Below are 20,707 nucleotides of genomic sequence, written 5' to 3' on the forward strand. Positions count from 1 at the left end.
GACAAATTCTGGCGCGTTAATACCGCATTTGATGTATCACTGACCTGTTTATCGTTTTAGCTTGTACCGAGTAGATACTCCAGCATAGCTTCACGTGGAAAACTGTTGGAATAAGTTGCATGTCTCTCATTTGTGTAAAAAGTTAAAAACAACCCTAAATTTGTTATTTGATATGTAAATTATCAAAAAAAATGAATGATTTTCTAAAATGATTTTCTAACATCTTAACTTTTTAACAGAAAATACAACGCAAATATATATTGTGTCATTAGAACGTGACTCTTGACCCGTCTTTGATACTCAAAGTTACTTTATCATACGCTTTTGGTAATGTTGAATTTCTTCAATACGGCATGTCTTTTTTCAATATATTGATTCTTAGATCTATGCCAAACCTGTTTCTTTGTGCGTTTGAATTCACCAACTGCTGTATTTAAGCATCTTAGATATATTATCCAATGTTTGATTCAATTTTGTCTTGGTTTTGTTATTCCATCATAAATAAAATAATAAACTATAGTTCCATCATCATTAATTAATGCAATTGTAATTCTATTTGGCCTTCCTTTACCATTTATATATTTTAAATTATCCCATTTTGTTATCGTATCATCATTATTATCGTCATTATTTGTTTTTTCATTTGTTTTTTCATTTGTATCTTTCATTTTATCCTCATTAGTTTCATTATTTGTTTCGTTATTTTCATTATCATCCAATTGTTCGTTCCGTATTTTATCGGTAATTCCATCAACTTCATCATTAACGTTATTTTCATCATTTTTAATAATTCCTTTAATTTCCTCAAACCAATTATTAACATCATGAATAGATAATTTAGTATTTCTTAAATTTTTGCATACTATCCATTCTTTTTTATTTGGTAAGTCTGAAGATGTTAATTTAGCTGGAGGTAAACCACTTAGTATGTGATCATTGTAAACTTGAACTCTTGTCCACAAATTATAATGCTCAAGATTTAATTTAACTTGATCCGTATTTGTTGAAGTGTATTTCACTGTCATTTTAATACTTGCATAGTTCTTAGTTACTAAGTTCAGATGAAATTGATTTTGTATTCCAAAAAGAGTATCAAGATGATTAAGTCACGTGTTTGAGCACGGGATCAATTAGATTTTAATTAAATATTTAACATAGATCAAACATAATTCAATTCATCTAAACTAAAGTTATTCGAATTAAGCCAAAACTGGAGGCGAGTGAGTGATTTATGAGGTGAGTTTTTTTTCAACTAAAAATTTGATGTTCACCTATATATATCTCCACTTAACCTTTTGAGGCGTGTTTTAACTCAAAGCTTTTACTTATTCTGAGGAGTATGGAATGTTTTCTAGCTCATTTAAACCTTGATACTTTGCATACTTTTGAATTATCGATTTTTATTATGATGAAAACTTTTGTTTCAAATTTTTGCCGTATTTCTAGCATCTTATCAATTTAAATTTTTTATGCAATCCATTTAATTAATTATTTCCGATTAAGTTAAATTACAATATTAAATACACAAAATCAAGGATTAGATCATAGAGTCGACCAGCACTTCTCAAATAAATTGTAATAAAAATTGTAAATCCTTGTTAAATTGCATTAGACCATTAATAACTGTGTATTTCAAATGAACAAGAACATCGACATTAATAGAGTAAAGACTTAGTGAAATCTAAATTATTCTCGTATCTTTGTTTCAAATTAATATTAAATTTAAATTAAATTAAAAAAAAAAGAAACTTAAGTTTGTAAGTACCGAAACTTTAAATTTAATTTTATTGAGAAAATAAAGTTTATGCGTTGACGCTAATATATACAGCACCAGAAAATAAATTAGATACTGACAGTATATAATCGGGTATGCATGATAATGCAACAATTGGGAAAACTGAGAATTCATAGTAGTATAACAGAGACATGGGACGATAGTAAAAGAGGAGCTGATATGCCGATGTATGGGAAAGAAATAGAAAAAGCAGAGGGATAGCTAATATGGAAGATACTAAAAGCTTTTAGGCTGTAGACTATAAAAGCAGTTGGAAATTCTCATTTTATTGTATAAAGATTTAATATAAATGATATTTTTTTGTGTATTTAAGATAGAATATCCAAATTACATTAGAAGTCAAAAGCGACAACCATTCGAAAGACTGAATTGTAGTAAGTCCTTGACATTCTCTAGAAACAATTTTAAGCACCGTTTGAATAGATCCTGGCTGTTTGAATACAGGATCTATTCAAAAGGTACTTAAAATTGTTTTTAGAGAAATGTCAAGTAATTGAAATGTTTTTAGAGAAATGTCAAGTAATTACAATTTAATTTAAATTAGAAGTCATGAGAGATTCATTCCGCTGAAATCAAAAATCAAGAATCAATAGAAAATATCAAACAAAAACAACAACGCCAAAGAAACTACTACTGAAACTCAAGAAATTGGTGGAGTCACCGCTCCAGGGAATATCCAAATCAAATATTCTATAATATGCGTATATCGAAAATTTAAAGACTTGAACCATTTAAACATGAATAAAAAACAGAAAGAAACTAGATATTCTCAAATAGCAATTCGAGTTTTTCAAGAAATGTTTTGATGCAAGTATAACCTATGTATTTAATTATATATAATTATAAATAGTGATAAAGAAATAGTAAATATCGCACTAACCGTTAGATTTTTATGAAAATCATGTCATTAATGCAGCATATATATCCATTAATTAATCTCAGCACTAATACATTAAATACTTAGGCTACTTACATAAAAACTGCTTTTGTACGACGAATGGTGAACCAATTTAAAAAGTATTATTTTACGTCCAATTTTTCACCCACTTACCACAATATAATTTTGTTATCTCTCAATAAAACGTATTGTTTCACATTCTGTTCAATTAGGAACTTATATGCTTCATACATGACGTACTATAATTCCGATTCTAAGCCTAAAGTTGTGAAAAGCCATTTAATACTCCTTACTCTACTCTTCTATTCAAAAATTGAACACTTGTCAAGAGGCAATTATCAAGGACTAAATAGACGAGCAGAATGAAAGCAATCATTGGCTCTAGTCAGATGTTTTTAGTTACCTTTTTCTTTTGCTTAGAGTGCTGAGAATAGAAGTAATGGTTAGTTATACATATAGTTTCTAAAAAAAATGGTACTTCTTTATCAATGATACAAAGCAAAAAAAAAATTCAGACAAACAATAAAAAAAAAGTGGAAAATTTTCAACAATTTTTGAATATGAGCCTTCCAATTTCTCCCTTTCGATACAATAATAAGTCTTTCAGAGAACTTACAATTAAACTTTTGGAATTTGATCTTCTATTTCTTTTCATATTTCCTAAACTTAAAATTCAAAAACTTTATCTTGTATTCTAATATTTACTGAAAAATTAACTAAACAATTTGAGGATTTGATTTGCATAAAAATGAAATTGAGGTAAATCAATTTTATTAAATGATGAACTGTAACGATTTTCTCTGCCTTTCTCCCCAAAATTATCCTTTTTAATTGTGTTTACAAATAAGTTTTTCTACATATTATTACAACCTCAGATTGTGTTAGTTCATCAACAATACATTAATTTATTAAACAAGTTATTGCGTTTTTTAAGTGTACTTAGCTCCAACATTCCAGTTAAAATGATTGTAAATGTAAATTAACTTTAATTTTTAATTTAATACTTTATATTACTTACATTATTACTCTTTTAAAATATGAAAAAGATTTACAATAAAACTTTAAAATATTGAATAAACGATAATAATAATTTTTCAATACTACTTACTACTTACATACTTCAATTTCCACTTACTTGTCTGTCATATTTGATTTTGTTCCTTATTCTACTAATATTTCATTTTTTTACAATTTCAAAATCGTTTCAGAACTCATTCAATAAAATATATAAAAAATAATCTTTTAATAACAACTTAAATTTTACTTGAATTTTAAATATTTAAGCTTAGATCCATTCATTACTTTGATATCACTGGTTCAGCTTCTTATTTATCTCATCAACAGCATTTACTAATTCATTAAATTCATATCATATTAACTAAGCATCATTTCAATTTCATTTTATCATTAATCCATTAAACAAATCTCAATATAACCATGTCATATCTTGCAACCTCAAGACATCCACCCTCAACTACCACAGATCATTTAAAATCATCCACTTCTAATCAGAATCAAACTCATAATCATACTCATAATAATAGCATTAATTCAAAATTTTCTACAATATCATATTTCAAATCAAGAAATAAAAATTCAACAAATCAAAACCACCATAATTCAGATTTGAATAGTTTATCAAGTGTGAATTCAAATCAAACAAATGCATCCACTATAGCGACAACATTACATCAAACCTATTCAGAAATATCAGCTGAATTTAAACAAAACCCATCACATATAGATTTATCATTAGCTGGAAATGTATTAGATAATTTAAATTCTACTTATAATTTATCAAAAATTGATACTAAAATTTCAGTTGATTCTTATTATATAGAAGATTCAAATCAATATAAATTAAAATTACAATTATCAAAACATGAAATTGATTTACTAAGATATAGTTGGACAAAAATGATAAATGAAGAAAATAGAATAAATGCAACAATGCCAGGAAGTTATTATAATAATCTTGATACTTCATCAAATGCTGCTACTTCATTATTTTGTAGACAATTATATGGTAATTTATTAAATCTGGAACCAAATTTAGAAAAAATGTTTCCTTCTATAAAACATCAAGCAATAAGTTTTGCAGCAGTTATTACATTAACTATTTCACAATTGGAAAATTTATCCAAAATTGATTCATATTTAGAAAAATTAGGTAAAAAACATTCAAGAATTTTAGTTATTGAACCACCATCTTATGAATTATTAGGTGAAGCTATAATAAATACTTTTCATGAAAGATTTGGTAAAAAATTTACAACAGAATTAGAAGTAATTTGGATTAAAGTATATCTATTTTTAGCAAATTCTTTATTACAATATGGAATTGATCCAACTTTAAAATTACAAAATAATTCATTTGCATCAAATAAATTTCAATTGAATCATGGAAATAATAGTGTATTGGATTCAAATAGTGTAATAGAAGAAAATTATCTGGATCAAATTGACTATAATTCAATTCAAAATGAACTGATAATGAGTGAAGCTAATAATAATAATCAACAAAATCAAAATAAAAATTATACTAATTCTACTATAACTACTTTACAAAGTTCAAATAATCAATCAAATATTCCAAAACCTATAAAACAGCAAAATTCAAAGAAGAAATTTGGTAAGTTAAGAAAAAAAGGTGGTGATTGTATAATTATGTAGAGATGATTATATTATAAAGCAAATAGACGAATGTATTTATATCGATTTTATATTCAACTTACTCACTCAATGTAAACCCGATCACTTTCAGAATGATAGTTCACTACACAAATTCTGGTCGAAACGATAGAAAATGAGCTTCATGAAAATATCTATCTGAAACAGGATAATCTAGATTATCTCTTACAAAACTTGGTAGCTCAATCTGAGACACGAGCCGAGTTTTCATTTTTTATATTTTGCGAGACGCGTCTGATGTCATACATAATCAAACTTCGTTCAATGATACTTCTACATCAAAAAAGTATCACCATTTTGCAAGTATACATAACGACTCATTCGTGAGTAACTTCTCATATTAGAGTTAAAGTGCAAAATAATACACCAAGAATCAGGAAGTATTGTAAAATTGTTAAATTCTCCTTACAATTGTTTTGTGTAATCTACTAGTAACCCGATTGCCTAATTGAGTTTAATTAAATTTCGAGATTTTTCACCAATAAATAAATTATTAGTTAGATTGTATGATATTATATTATTATTATAATACAACCAGAACCAAATATCATCATCATTCATTTAAAAAGTTGATTTTCAACAAATTTATTTATTCAAACATATCATTCATAAAAAAAAGATCCATAGATCTCAAATCCAGACCTTTTATATTAAATATTCATAAATCTGCATCTTACCTTTTATTTGTTATTCACAATCACAAGAATTGGCAACCAAAAAAAAATTTTGAAATCACAATTATTTACCACACCTTCTCAACTACATATCTTAGTAAGGTTAAATCATAATCGAGTCTTACATCAATTATTATTTTCAAGTAAACCAATTTAAATTTCATTACCAATTTCAAATTTCCTAAATCATTAAATATCAAACATAAAATTGCATTGAGTCGAACCATACCAAATGACTTCAAATTCACCACAATTTAATGATTTCTTTTCAGAAAATAATTTTTATTCCGCCCCAAATACTCAACATAGTTCAAATCATATAAATACTTTAAAAAATACTATTCAAGTTCCAAATTCTATAAGTCTGAAAAGTATAAAAGATGGATTAAATGAGAATAATGTTAGTGGCAATAAAACTCAAAATCGAACTAGTCGAACTTCAATTATTAAATCATCGCCTAGTTTAAAAGCTTTGGAAAGTATATTAAATGAAAAGAATAAAAAATGGAAACCAAATTCAATATTGGAAGAAGATGAAGAAGATGAGGAAAGAGATAATTTTGATTCTGTATTACATAAAAAATATAATTATGATAAACCTTTACCAGTGAATTATAAGAATCAAAATAATACATCAGATACCTTAACTACTTTTCAATCATATGAAACTGCAAACGAATCAATGGAACATGCAACAACACAAATTCAATCAAATTCTCAAAAACAATCCAAACAAAATAATAATTCTCATAAACATAACAAATCATTGACATCATCTATCAGTGTAACTGGAAGTGGATATAGTACTGATGATACTCCTGTTTTAGAACAACCTCCTACTTTTCAAAATTATATACCACATAATGTTGAATCACCACAATTAAAAGTTATTGAAACTGGAAAAATTACATCCAAAGACAATACTTTAATTGATGATAGTGTTACCACTGAATCAAACATAAACAATGTTAGTAAACCGAGTGGTGATGATAGTGAAGAAACTATACGATTAGTTGAAAATTCAAGAGTTAAAAATAGTAACTCTAAGAATAATAACTCAGTATCGGATTTAAAACTCAAAAATGAGAAAAATAATAAAAATAATTTTTACGAATCAATTAATAATTATAGTAATTCCACTACAAATAATAATTCCAAAAAAAGGGATAATAATAACTTGAAGTCAAATTCAACTTATTCATATACTAGTAGGCCATTTTCACTGAACGTATCAGCCCCACTTGATAAATCATTACCAACATTACCAACAACTACATCACAAACAACTCAGATCAATGGTATGAATAAATCAATGGAGAATGGATCTAAATCAAAAAGTATGCTTTCATTTATACCTACTTTGAAAGATGATCCACACCAAATAATTTCAAAATCACCACAACAAAAATCACCACATCAAAGATCTAATTCAAATTTTTCATTAAATACAATGAAAAATGAGACTCCAAAATTAAAACATAAAAGATCAGCTACATTGGATGATTTAAATAAAGTAGCTCAACAAGAATCACGACAAATTGTACAACCAGAAAAGAAAAAATTTAGTTTCAAATCACTTTTTAAATCAAAGTCCAAGAACCATTCATTGAATAAATCAAATGATGAATTGTCGAAATCACAGCCTCCGGTTAAAGTAGCATCAAAATCATATTCAACAACTAATATACCATTATACCAAGATCAACATCCACCTTTAACCAAAACCAAATCAAATACATCTATTATCAATGTGTTTAAAAAGAATAAATCTACAGATCAGCTCAAACCGAAGGAGATAAACAAAATTGATTCAAATCAAAATTCATCAAAGCCATCTTCATCGATACCAAATCTTGAGAGTAAACAAAATGAACAAGCCTCAGTTGAACCAAGTATACCTGAAACGGACTCGCCAATATTGTTGGATGGTAGTGATACAAGAGCCAAGCCTGGATCAATAAATTTTATACGAGAAATAAGTGATTCTAATGTTGGATTTAAATTTAGAGAACCAAACAGCACAGAATCGGGACTGGAAAATTTCCATGATGCAGAAGAAAATGAGGAAGAAGAAGAAGATGACGAAGAAAAAGACGACGATGACGATGATAAATTATCATTTGTTGAACATGATTATGATTCAAATAATATTTTGGAAAATCCACCAACAAGAAAAATAAACAATCAATTTGGTGAAGAAATTTCATTAATGCCTCCATTTTTAGAAAATTCACAATTTGGTTCACCTTTTAAAGTAAATTATCAAAGTTCACCAGAAAGATCATCAAGTCCAAGTCGGTTAACTCCAATTAAATTCCCATCATCTTCATCACCAGTACCAAACAGAAATCCAAAAGATGATAAAAGCCAACAACTACTTGGTGAAGCATTGTTTCCAAGATCACTTAATGCTCATGAAGTTGAATCAATTGTGTCTTTGGAAAGATCAAGATCATTGAAATCTATCAAATCAAATAAAAGAAATTCATTTGTCAATTATAACGGTAGTGATGATAATATTGTACATTATAATGGACCTGGTTTATCACCAAATACTAGTGGAATTACAAGATCAAACTCGATATTAAAAAATTCAAATAGCAAAATGAGTAATTTGAGTAAAGAAGTTGACCCATCTAATATATTACCTTCCCCAGAACAACCAAATGAATCAATTGATGCAAATTTAATGGATTCAATGGAATTTATGGAATTTAGTGATTTTATTGATGTTGATAATTTAAATTTTAATTATTCTCCAAATGGTATACAATCGGTTTCAGCAAGTCCAAAAGTTGAACCTTCAAGTAATGAAAAATTGAATTTAGTAGTAAATACTAATATTCAACAACAATCAGAAGAGAAAGAAATTAATTCACCATCACCACCAAAAATTGTTGTTAACGTATCACCTTCATCAGAATCACCGAACAATATTCAATTAGATACTATATCAATTCCGAATAGTTTGAATAGTCATAATTCACCAGTTCCAATTATTATAGAATCCAGAACTCCTTCACCTTCACCTTTATCAATGGAAAGAGAAGAATCACCAAAAACAAGTTTAGAAGTTGATGATGATAAGAAATTTGATTTCAATTCTGAGTTGGGTACTTTAAAACAAAATGAAAATAAAGTAGAGAATAAAACCAATGATGAAGATTTAAAAGCATTGAAAAGTTCACCAATATTGGAAAGTGTGTATAAGGTCAATACGTTCAATAATACTGAAGATGGTAAATCAACTTTTAACAATAGACCAATTTCAATGTCATTTAAAGGATTAAATGCACCATCTTTTTCCGGAAAATTTACACATCATAATATGAGAAGTAGTGATTCACATCAATCATTCACTATATCATTTAATGATTCCTCTTCATCTGTTGGTGGTGGTTTTGGTACAACAGAAGATGAAGACGATGAAGAAGAAGAAGAAGAAGAAGAAGAAGAAGAAGAAGAAGAAGAAGAAGAGAATCAAGAACCAAAAAATGAAAACGATGATGATGTTATTTCAGACTACTATGATGATGAAGAAGCATTACTTAATGAATACGAAAAAGAAAATTTAGTACCTAATATCAAAAAATCACCACAACAATTACAACAAAAATGGACACCACCTCAAAAATCAATTTCAACATTTGGTAAAGAAAATAATAATTCTAATAATTTTGATAATTTTTCACCAATTCAACCACCTCCTCCATTTAATACAAAATTTAGTCATAATAAAATTCCATCAATTTCTGATCAATCATCAACGAATTCATCTCCGAGATCATTCACTTCAATATTAGGTAAATGGAAAAAAGGATATTCTTATACAACAAATAATAATACAATAAGACCACCTCCACCACCACCATCAACATCTTTATCACCATTAAAACAATCAGGAGTTAGATTTAGTTCAAGAATCATTTTATATGATACTTATAATGGAGATGAATATGATAGACATCCAGATACTGCAACATGTAATCAATTAACACCATCATTAGCTCAACAAATTAAAGAAGAAATGAATATGATTAAAAGTGAAATGGAGGTTCATGTTGAAAGTAGATGTTATACTCAATTTTTTTAAAAATACATGCATTAAGACAATTTATAAAATATACCCAATTTTAATTTTTAAAAAACAGGTTTTTAATTTTTCTTTTAATTTAGTTATACATTTTTAATACACGGTTTTATATCATTTATTGCATTTTACTCTATGACTACACTTATTTATTTTCTTGTTGTTGTTTAGCATGAGTTCCTTTAGCACTTTTAAAAATTCGATCTAATACGTCATTTTCTTTTGAATCAATTTTAGCAATTACATTATCTGGATTTTCCATTTCAACAACAACATATTCATTTTTTCTAAAATCTAAACAAGTAGTTTTAGCCCATTCAGCATCATCATAATCTCTCAATGTAATTGTTTGAGGTTCATCATTTATATATTCTGGATAACTCATTTTAATCAAACTAGAAGAAAAAAAAAGTAATTGAGACAAAACTGATGATAATAAATCAAAAAAAATAAATAATGGTTCATCTTATTGATTTTATTTGCAACAAATAATGGATCCTTCAATTAACAACAAAATTGTAGTACCAGGTCAATATATTATACCGACATACAAGCTAGATCCAACTACAAAGAAACCTGTAAATTTTATTTGTGGAAAGGGAACAATAATAAATGAAATTGAAAATAATCAAATAAATAAAACTTTACCAATCATATGTTCAACTATTGTAGGTAAAACCTTCATATCGAAACTAGATACACCACCTATTGAAAATTCAAAAGATTCAAATGATTCAAAAGATCCTGTGCCGACATATGTAGTCAATGTATATCCAAAACAAAATTACAACTCATTACAACATCAAGATTCAACTTCCACTACAACAATCACAGCCGCGAGTAATATTAATTTACCAAAAGAAAATGATATAGTATTAGTTAAAGTAACAAGAATATCTCAAAAACAATTATGGTGTGAAATATTAGCTATAGATAATAAATTAAAATCAAATAATATCTTGAGAGATTCAGGATTGGGATCAAATGGATCAATAGCTCATTCATCAATACCACCTGGAGGTGGATCACAACATAATCATAATCAACAAACTATTGCTTCATCATTAACTACAACTCCTCAAGCTCAAATTTATGATTTAGGTGAAAATTTTAAAGGTATAATAAGATCACAAGATATAAGATCAACAGAAAGAGATAAAATTATTATTGGAGAATGTTTTAAACCTGGTGATATATTAAGAGCTTCAATTTTAAGTTTAGGTGATGGAAATAATTATTATTTAACTACTGCAAGAAATGATTTAGGTGTTGTATTTGCAAAATCTGAAGGTGGAGCTGGATCATTAATGTATCCTGTTGATTGGCAAAATATGATTGATTTAGAAACAGGATTGATTGAAAAAAGAAAAAATGCAAATCCATTTGTATAAGAAAAATAGATGTATAATTAATTGAAATATTAATTATTATGTTTACTTAGACTCTATAAAATGCTTAACTCTATATTACAATATTACTATTTACTTGTTTTTATTCCATTGGTTGTACAGGATATAATAATTCATCTCCTTTACCTCTTAAATCAACTTCACTTAATCCAACAATTTCACCAAATTTTTCAAATCTTTCATAATAATTTTTTTGTTTATTATCACTCATTTCAATCATTTTAGGCCAATATTTTTCATGATCATAAATAAAATTAACATCACCTTTAAAATCTTTATCTAATTGAATTTTTGGAACATAATTTATAAAAGGTTGATCAAATACTAATTTTTCTCTTGTTAATGGATCAATAAATGGATGAATAATTTTTAAAAAAGTCCAACCTAACCATGGAATATTCGTTAATAAAGCTTTTCCTAATCTTTCAGGATAATGAGTTTGTAAAATATGTAAAACTTGTCTTCCAACTCCAACTGGTGGAATTTTACCACCTTGAGTTCCTACTGGATGAGCTTTAAAATCAATTAATAAAGCTAATGAATCTTGTCCTGAAGGCATAAAACTTATAACTTTTTCTAACATTAAGACTAAATGTTGTACTTGTAATTGTGAAGTTTTTGTATTTTGTCTTCCAGGTTTTAAATATAAACATGGTCTTGAATCATTATCATAACCTAATATTACTTCTTTACCTGTTTCATTTTCAACTGATGTTAATTTTCCATTTACTAAATTTTCTGAATCAAATGGTTTATTTATACCAAATTCTCTTCTCCAAGCTAATGTTAATTCTATTCTATCTATTGCTTCTAATGATATCCATTTTGTAGCTCTTAAATATCTTAAAAAACATTCTCTTGTTAACCAAGATTTTTCTTCAACTAATAATGAAGTTAAATCCTTTTTATGTTTATGATTTTCTTCACTTGATGCAATTAGTAATTCAGGATTTTGAAAATGTTTTAATACTTCATTATATTTTTGTTTTTGTTCAATTGTTAATTCTTTTTCTTTTGGTATATGTGATTCAGGAGATGGTTCATCAAATGGTATATATCTTGGTTCTGAATCTTCTATTGTCACCGTGTCATCATCTTTAACATGACCGTTTGAGACTCCCTTAGCAGTAGTTCCATTATTTGTGGGTCCGTTATTATTGACAATATCTTTTTCATTTATTGATGAAGATTCAGAATTTGAACCGGAATTAATCACTTTATTTTTTAATTTGTTAAACATTGTGACATATATGTGGTTAATTCCTTATCTGTATGAATGTATTAGATTTGCCCTTTGGGAATCAGGTTCTTGTCAATAAGCGCTTTTGAAGTCTTTATCAATATTATAAATTATTATATCCGAAAATGTTTATAATTATCTCAAAATTAAAATGTATAAATATGTGAGATTTTGAGATATACGATTCCAACTAATGAATACGAGTTGTATTAATCAGTTTGAATGAAGATACCTATCAGTTGGAATATGAAATGTAAGACTAGTAATGATGAAAAATTTATGAAAAGTAAGATTTTCTATTGTTTATTTTATTATGATGATAAAGTTTTTATTTTAACTCATTAAAAAATTTAAATTCGGAAAACGGCTAAATAAAGTAATTAATAGAATAACTCTAAATATTGATTATGTCATAATAGATCTAAAAGATTAACTTTTGAGGCCTTATTCATTTGATCGTTTTGGTCAATACAACAATGAAGAAGAAGATAGTAGTAATAAAATTGAACTGGCTTAGCTAGAAATATTATGATTCACTTGTGTAAAACACGTCTTGTCTTTCTCCTAACAATTGTAAATGGTTAAGTAGAATACTAACATTCTAAATGTATGGAAATCAGAGGATTTTTATCTCCGATTTTGTATTTCACGGCCGGATTTAAAGTTTTTTATTTAATAATACACGCGTAAGATATGATTACTACAAAACGAAAAGTAAGAACTTACATCAATTGTATATACTTAATGGTTGAATAGCTGTTTATTCTAGATCCTACCTATCAAATAATACAGGTCATATGTTTATTTTAATTTGAAACTTTTTGTTTTGCATCAATAATTTGTTGAACCATTTCAATAATACTTTGTTCAATTGGAATATAATCAAATCCTAAAAGTTCTTTAGTCTTATGATAATCACCAGTTAATGCATCTTCTTTAATTTGTTTTGCATTTTCTTCAAAATTTCCCTTTGGTACACCCAATTTTGGAAAATTTTTATTTATAATATCACATAATAATTCATTCGTAAAAATAGAATCAGTTAATACCATTCTTTTACCATTTGTTTCTTGAGCTTTTTCAAATGCAACAATGTGTGCTTTTGCAACATCTCTTACATCTATATAATCTCCATTTACAGGTGGAATTGGATCATTTGCATTTAATTTTAATAAACTGTTTACCATTTCAGCTGAAGAATTTAATTGCAGAGGATCTTTTATTTCAAAAGCTTGTGGTCCAAATACATAAGTTGGTTGAATATAACCTACTGTAAAATTTGGTTTTTCTTGTTCAACAAATGAATGAATTAATTTTTCAGATAAAGTTTTTGAAACACAATATGCCATATAACCATTTTTAAAACCATCTTTATATTCTACTTGATTCCAACTATCTTCTGTAAGAATTTTACCTATTGATTTTCTACCATCTCCTGTAGTATCAACTATTGTTGCCATTGAAGAAGTATAAACCAAATGTTTAACATTTATACCAAATTTTTTAATTGATTTTAACATATTTGCAGTACCATTAATAGCAGGAATTATAATATCTTTTTCTAAATCATTTGCAAAAAATGTAACTGGTGAAGCAGTATGTAAAAATATAGTAGTTTCAGGATGAGCTCTTAATGCATTATTAAAACTTTCTTCACTTGTTAAATCTTTAATTATAACATATTCAAAATTTGGATCATTATTAACTAAATTTTTTAAATTTTCTCCTTTTTCAATTGATCTAACCAGTCCTACTGTCTTGTAGTTTTTGGCTAATAATTGTTTAATAATATGTTGAGCTATAAACCCATTTGCTCCAGTTACAAATACTTTCTCTGTCATTCGTGAATAGTTTGTTAGCTAGAATTAATGAAACGAAACATTTTGAAAATGGACGAATTGTTCATTATGATTTTTAAAATAATAAATTAGTTGAAGATTGAAAAGTAATTTTGGCGGTAAATTTTACTCCAGTTGGTTAATTGTAACTCGTTACAAAACCGTTCATCTTACATATTCTTGCATGGAGAACAATAAGAAGCGCCCTAAGCCCTGACTTAATTTATTAGATTCCGCGTCTAATTAAGAGATACCATTTACGACTTAACTTCCTTTTGAATGTTATAAATTCATACTACTTATCTATTCACCTACTTATCATTTTTAACTTCTAATATTTGTTCAACTGAATCTTCAACAGATTTTTCTAAATCAATAAATTCAAAACCCAAAATTTTTCTAGTTTCTTCATTACTCCAAAATTTAATAGTTGGATCTTCTTTATCTCCATTTTCTGGTTTACCAACTGGTAACATTAAACTAACTTCTGGGAAATTATCTCTTATAATATTTAATATTTTTTGAGTATTATATGAACCAGAATATAACAAGAGTCTCTTATCTTTTGTATTTTCTTTTTCAAAACCATCAATTATTGATTTACATACATCTCTTACATCAATAAATAATCCTTCACCAGGTGGTAATTTTGAACATGATTGTAATTTTAATATTTTATTTATAACTTCAGATGATGTATTTAATTCTTTTCTATCTCCTATTGGAAAAGCTTGAGGTCCAAAAATCATAGCTGGTAAAACTGTTGTTGCTGCAAAATTTGGTTTTTTATTCTTAGTATATTCCCATAATAGTCTTTCTGGTTCTAATTTTGCATAATAATAAGCTAAAAGTGGATTTTTTATAGCATCTTTTTCAGTCATTTCATTCCATGTTTTTTCATTAAATTTTGTATCTTTATTTGATTTTGGATTAGCTACTCCTGCACTTGCTATTGATGAAGTTAATACAAATCTTTTTATATTATCTCCATATTTTTCAACACTTTGTAATGCATTTTTTAATCCATTTACTGCTGGATTTATAATATCTTTCTGAACATCTTTTGATTTAAAATGGAATGGAGCAGCAGTATGTAAAAATACATCTATATCTTTATGTTTTTTTAAAGTTTCATCAAATGAATTTGATCCTCCTACATCTTCAACTATTTCATAAGAAATTCTATCTGTTGATATCTTAGCATTTTCAAGATTTTCTAATAATTTATTTCCTTTTTCTTCTGATCGCACAGAAGTTATAACTTGATATTTAGATGGTGAAGTTAATAATGTTTTAATCAAATTAGATCCTAAGAATCCGCTACCCCCACTAAGAAATATTTTTGACATTTTAAAGTTTGATAAAGATTATAGGTTGATGTTTAATAGTTGCAACAAAAAAGAAAAGGTCCAAGCAAGTTGATTCATTTTATATATAATTCATATTGATGATGTAATCATTGCTTACATGCGTATACGATAAATTTACACGCGTATTATGCGTTTAAAATTACAACCTTCCTTGAAAGCAATATAAATCATTTCTTTCGTTGCTAAATACCTCTTAAGTTTATATTTTCTTGATTTTGTAACCACAATTTTGTGTAATTGGATATTTGTTTCAAGAAATAGTAACAAAAATTTGCAACTTTAGCTCTACGATCATTACAAGTATGAGGGGTTTGAACGTGTTTTGTTTATAAAAACTTTTTATAGACTATATTCTCATCAATAATTATTTAATGAATCAAAAGTCTAAAACGAATTTATTCTACTATTTACTATATTCAATTTGTTTAAATAATTTGTTTGATAGTATCATCAATTGATTCTTCCAAACCAATAAACTTAAAACCTAATAACTCTCTAGTTTTCTTATTATTAATAATACTTTCGGAATCTTCAAATTTTGGAGCTTTTGAAGGATCAAGTTTTGGTATTGGTACTTGTGGGAAATCTTTTTTAATAATATCATAAATTTTTTGAGTTGAAACAGGACCTTCTGATAATAATAATCTTTGATTAGCTAATTTATTACCTGGTTCAACTACTTTAACATGAGCATGAGCAACATCACGTACATCAATGAAATAACCGACTAATTGTTGTTCAACATCAGTACCTTCTTTACCAGCTTTTATAATTGCATTAATAACTTCATTTGAAGTATTTAATTTTGATTTATCTTTAACTTCAAAAGCTTGTGGACCAAATACAAAAACTGGACAAATGACAGTAACTGCCCATTGTGGATTATGTTCTTTTATAAATTCAACTACTTTTTCATTTGCTAATTTTTTACTTCCAATATAACCAGTAAAACCATCACTCTTAGCTTGATCATAAGTGATTGGATTCCATGATTCTTCATTAACTTCTTTACCTGGAGTTGCTAAATCACCAAATCCAGCTACTGCAGCATAAGAACTTGTAATAGCTACTCTTTCAACATTTTTACCATATGTATATATAGCATTAAGTGCATTAACAGTACCTTCAATAGCTGGTTTTAATAATTCTTTTTCAACATCTTTAACATCAAAAAAAAATGGTGATGCAGTATGTAAAAAATCAGTTATATCAGGATTTGATTTTAAAGCTTGATCAAAAGCTCCCTTTGCTGTAATATCTTTTACAATTTCATAACTAAATAAATCAAATTGTAAACCTGCTTCTTGTAATAATGATTTCAAATCTTCTCCTTTTTCTGTAGATCTAACTGATCCAATTGTTTTATAACCTTTTTCAATCAATTGTTTAACAATATGTTGAGCAATGAATCCAGTGGCTCCTGAAACAAATACAATTTTTTGTGAAGACATTATTAATTGAAATATATGTTGAAGTTGTTGTTGTTATTTTAATGTTTTAATTTATGAATCTTATTCTACTCTTGAAATTAAGTGGATTGTTGTCCCTTTTATGTAATTAACTAAAGTATGTAAAACCACCACATCTTTCTAGAATTAATTAAAAAAGTTTAAATTATCCGTTTGCTTTGCTTAAGTATGGCGTGGTACTATAAATTAAATAACCTTTTAAAACCTCAATGAAATTTTCAATTTTGGAATAAATCCGAGCCCGAGTATAACCATTTGATTTGCTCTCTTCTGGTTTTCATGCAAAACAACTAATAATCTCAACAAAAGTAACATTTGAAAAGTGAGAGTATAGCTAAAAGTATAAAGTATACAGCTGTCAAAAAGAAGCTGTCAAAAAGAAGCTGTCAAAAAGAAATACTCCTAGTGACTAGCCACAAAAGACTCAAGAGTCATCATCGGATTTATCAAACATTTTGGTGCATGATTTAGTAGTAATAGTCCAAAAAAAAGTATTTTCAAGTGTTATGGTCAAAAATCTATTTATTTTCTGTTTTAAAGTTTAAGATCGCACCCTTGAATGAGAACAAACCGAATCCGAGTTTGGTTTGAACCCGAACTTTTGACGTATTTGGAGTAAATGTCGGGTCTACCAAACTACTTAAGTTCAAGTATTTCACATATGTATCACATAGAATTAAGTGTCCTTTATACTCTTATATAGAACACGTGACTCATTCAATAGGGGTATCATCTTGAAGTTGATCTATCATTGGATCGCGATTGATTTAATTTTGATAGCATAAAAGTTAGATTAGATTTACTGTATTAGATAAGTTAAAATTAAAATAAATTTATATAACCGATTGAATTACGAAATCGAGAATCTGTACGAATTTCAATGCACTTGAATTAAAGTTCCGCTTTCTTTACATACTTTAAGTGAACAACATTTTCATATTTCAAAGCTTAAAGGGCCTTGATTTTGTTCAATAGTATTTTTAAACTATGCCTATATATCACACCTGATCTAATTTATTATTGGGTCATACAACGGTTTTATAATTCCAATTCTCAAAAATGTTTAGCGTTTATCCTTGTGTTCAATAAAAAAGTTAAATAAATTTTTTTGCAACAAAATCCATTAAATAAAACGTTTAATATTTGTTATTTCAAAATATTTTATCAATTTATTCCACAGATTGATTTATCTAATTTAGAAAATCTCACGATTCAATAACTGATGTTTTAAGTATATGAAAATTTTGAACATGTCGAATAACAAGGGATTAGTTTCCGAAATCGGTAAGACCAATCCTCAATAATGTGATTAGAAAATTTTTTTTTATTTTTCTTTCTTTTTACAATTGTTTATTTTAATAGAACCAACCAAGATATAACAACAAACAAACAAAGTCCTTCGCCTATGCCTTGAATAGGATTAAAATCCAAATACACACGAACACCTTGACCAAGTGAACATACTAAAACAAAAAATTTTAAAATTTTACCATCATTTGTTAATCATTTAAAAAATACTAATAAATATCACTACTTAAGAAAAGGAGTTTTAGACGTAAAGAACTCCATTCGATGCCAACTATTTTCCACAGATATAATGTATTCTTGAAAAAATACCCATTTAGGTCGAATATGATCACGACCAGCATTCTCTTTGGATTTGGAGATATTACTGCTCAGCTGTTATTTAAACATCAAATAATAACTACTAAAACTGATGAAAAAACAGGAGAGAAATATGAAGAAGTAGAAATAAGTGATTACAATTTTGCAAGAACTTGTAGGGCTGTGATTTATGGAATGTTATTTTTTGCTCCAATAAGTGTAATGTGGCATGGTAAAACTTTACCAAAATTAAAAAATCCATTTATAAATATTTTAGAAAGAACAAGAATGGAACAACATGAACATTCTCAAAGAAAATTACATTTTTATGATTCTGTTTTTAGAATGGGTATAGATCAATTGATTTTCCCAGCATTAGTTTGGATTCCACTTTATAATACAGTAATGGTAATTTTGGCTCAACATGATGATCCATTTGGTGTTATAAAAAGTAAATTAGAAAATAATTGGTTTAATGTTTTAAAAGCAAGTTGGACAGTATGGCCTGCGTTTCAATTATTTAATTTATATTTTGTTCCTGTACATTTGAGAATTGTTACTGCAAATTTTTGGGCAACTGGTTGGAATTGTTTTTTAAGTTTTGTTCATAATACTGCTGGACATGGGAAAGGTAGTGGTCATAAAATAGAAGAGTTAGTAGACATAGAAGACGATGATCAAGAGATCACAATGGTTTATGACTAAGGTTGAAGCTTCAATGCATGAATAGACTTATAAATTTTACTATAGATTGAATTGAATTAATTGAAAGTATACAATAATGAACTAAGAATTAGCTAAGTGAAAATTTTCACTCCCTGATTAAAATGATCGAGTTTTTTTCTCTAGGTTTTTGATTGATTCTAAAAACTCAATTCAAGTAAAAGTTGAGTCGACCTTATATTGATGTTTCAGATTTAACACATAAATTTGAAAGTCGTGTGAAGTTAAACAAAATGTTGATAAGATCCATTTATCATTTTTACAATTAAAGTCAAATCATAGCAATACTTCCATTATGAATTTAATGTGGGTCAGAAATACTTAATTCATCAGCCTCAAAAGAATTGCATATCACTTAACAACCTTGCGCTTATTCATTTCTGCGTATCAATAACCTTAATCTAAATTATGAAGTTTTTATTCCAAAAATATCATCAATTACTTCTAAGGAAGCCTTTATTAGTAAACGTTTGTAGTACAGGAATTCTACTAGGAACTGGAGATGTTTTAGCTCAATGGTTGTTTCCAGTACATCCAAATCAACCTTTCGACTATTTACGAACTTTAAGAGCAGTCATATATGGAAGTATAATATTTGCACCAATTGGTCATGAATGGTACAAAATTTTAAATACAAAAATAAAATGGCATGGTAAAAATGAAAAAACAATATCGACTTTACTTAGAGTTGGAGTAGATCAATTAATTTTTTCACCTTTTATTGGAATACCATTATATTATACATCAATGACAATTTTAGAAAATAGGAAACCATATTGGCCAAATATAAAGGAAAAATTTGAAACAAGTTATTGGGTAACATTAAAAGGAAATTGGTTAGTATGGCCATTTTTTCAATTTTTGAATTTTTATTTGTTACCGGTTCATTATAGATTATTAGCTGT

General features: G+C 27.1%; 10 protein-coding genes across 10 annotated transcripts; 4 read left to right on the top strand and 6 right to left on the bottom strand. All coding sequences in view use genetic code 12, as the record gives it.

Moving 5' to 3' along the window:
* Nucleotides 1-467: 467 nt before the first annotated feature.
* Nucleotides 468-1,025, bottom strand: SEN15 (Sen15p; the record flags this gene model as incomplete). Its single annotated transcript, XM_051761048.1, has 1 exon — nucleotides 468-1,025. One exon carries the CDS (start codon nucleotides 1,023-1,025, stop codon nucleotides 468-470), a length of 558 nt encoding a protein of 185 aa, XP_051616690.1.
* A 3,105-nt stretch (nucleotides 1,026-4,130) lies between these two features.
* Nucleotides 4,131-5,366, top strand: KGF55_000746 (uncharacterized protein; the record flags this gene model as incomplete). The annotated part of the gene is made up of 1 exon (XM_051761049.1): nucleotides 4,131-5,366. One exon carries the CDS (start codon nucleotides 4,131-4,133, stop codon nucleotides 5,364-5,366), a length of 1,236 nt encoding a protein of 411 aa, XP_051616691.1.
* Nucleotides 5,367-6,290: 924 nt separating this feature from the next.
* BNI4 (Bni4p) lies at nucleotides 6,291-10,151 on the top strand (the record flags this gene model as incomplete). Its single annotated transcript, XM_051761051.1, has 1 exon — nucleotides 6,291-10,151. The coding sequence occupies one exon, from the start codon at nucleotides 6,291-6,293 to the stop codon at nucleotides 10,149-10,151; it is 3,861 nt and encodes a 1,286-aa protein (XP_051616692.1).
* Nucleotides 10,152-10,293: 142 nt separating this feature from the next.
* Nucleotides 10,294-10,533, bottom strand: KGF55_000748 (uncharacterized protein; the record flags this gene model as incomplete). The annotated part of the gene is made up of 1 exon (XM_051761052.1): nucleotides 10,294-10,533. One exon carries the CDS (start codon nucleotides 10,531-10,533, stop codon nucleotides 10,294-10,296), a length of 240 nt encoding a protein of 79 aa, XP_051616693.1.
* A 106-nt stretch (nucleotides 10,534-10,639) lies between these two features.
* Nucleotides 10,640-11,539, top strand: KGF55_000749 (exosome non-catalytic core subunit; the record flags this gene model as incomplete). The annotated part of the gene is made up of 1 exon (XM_051761053.1): nucleotides 10,640-11,539. One exon carries the CDS (start codon nucleotides 10,640-10,642, stop codon nucleotides 11,537-11,539), a length of 900 nt encoding a protein of 299 aa, XP_051616694.1.
* A 100-nt stretch (nucleotides 11,540-11,639) lies between these two features.
* On the bottom strand, nucleotides 11,640-12,797 carry PDR16 (phosphatidylinositol transporter; the record flags this gene model as incomplete). Its single annotated transcript, XM_051761054.1, has 1 exon — nucleotides 11,640-12,797. One exon carries the CDS (start codon nucleotides 12,795-12,797, stop codon nucleotides 11,640-11,642), a length of 1,158 nt encoding a protein of 385 aa, XP_051616695.1.
* Nucleotides 12,798-13,603: 806 nt separating this feature from the next.
* On the bottom strand, nucleotides 13,604-14,638 carry KGF55_000751 (uncharacterized protein; the record flags this gene model as incomplete). The annotated part of the gene is made up of 1 exon (XM_051761055.1): nucleotides 13,604-14,638. The coding sequence occupies one exon, from the start codon at nucleotides 14,636-14,638 to the stop codon at nucleotides 13,604-13,606; it is 1,035 nt and encodes a 344-aa protein (XP_051616696.1).
* Nucleotides 14,639-14,946: 308 nt separating this feature from the next.
* Nucleotides 14,947-15,984, bottom strand: KGF55_000752 (uncharacterized protein; the record flags this gene model as incomplete). Its single annotated transcript, XM_051761056.1, has 1 exon — nucleotides 14,947-15,984. The coding sequence occupies one exon, from the start codon at nucleotides 15,982-15,984 to the stop codon at nucleotides 14,947-14,949; it is 1,038 nt and encodes a 345-aa protein (XP_051616697.1).
* Nucleotides 15,985-16,430: 446 nt separating this feature from the next.
* On the bottom strand, nucleotides 16,431-17,456 carry KGF55_000753 (SDR family oxidoreductase; the record flags this gene model as incomplete). The annotated part of the gene is made up of 1 exon (XM_051761057.1): nucleotides 16,431-17,456. One exon carries the CDS (start codon nucleotides 17,454-17,456, stop codon nucleotides 16,431-16,433), a length of 1,026 nt encoding a protein of 341 aa, XP_051616698.1.
* A 1,650-nt stretch (nucleotides 17,457-19,106) lies between these two features.
* Nucleotides 19,107-19,784, top strand: KGF55_000754 (Mpv17/PMP22 family protein; the record flags this gene model as incomplete). The annotated part of the gene is made up of 1 exon (XM_051761058.1): nucleotides 19,107-19,784. The coding sequence occupies one exon, from the start codon at nucleotides 19,107-19,109 to the stop codon at nucleotides 19,782-19,784; it is 678 nt and encodes a 225-aa protein (XP_051616699.1).
* Between the last annotated feature and the right edge of the window lie 923 nt (nucleotides 19,785-20,707).

The sequence above is a fragment of the Candida pseudojiufengensis genome (assembly GCF_024610245.1).
Source record: "Candida pseudojiufengensis strain CBS 10847 chromosome Unknown scaffold3, whole genome shotgun sequence".
NCBI classification, from domain to species: domain Eukaryota; kingdom Fungi; phylum Ascomycota; class Pichiomycetes; order Serinales; family Debaryomycetaceae; genus Lodderomyces; species Lodderomyces pseudojiufengensis.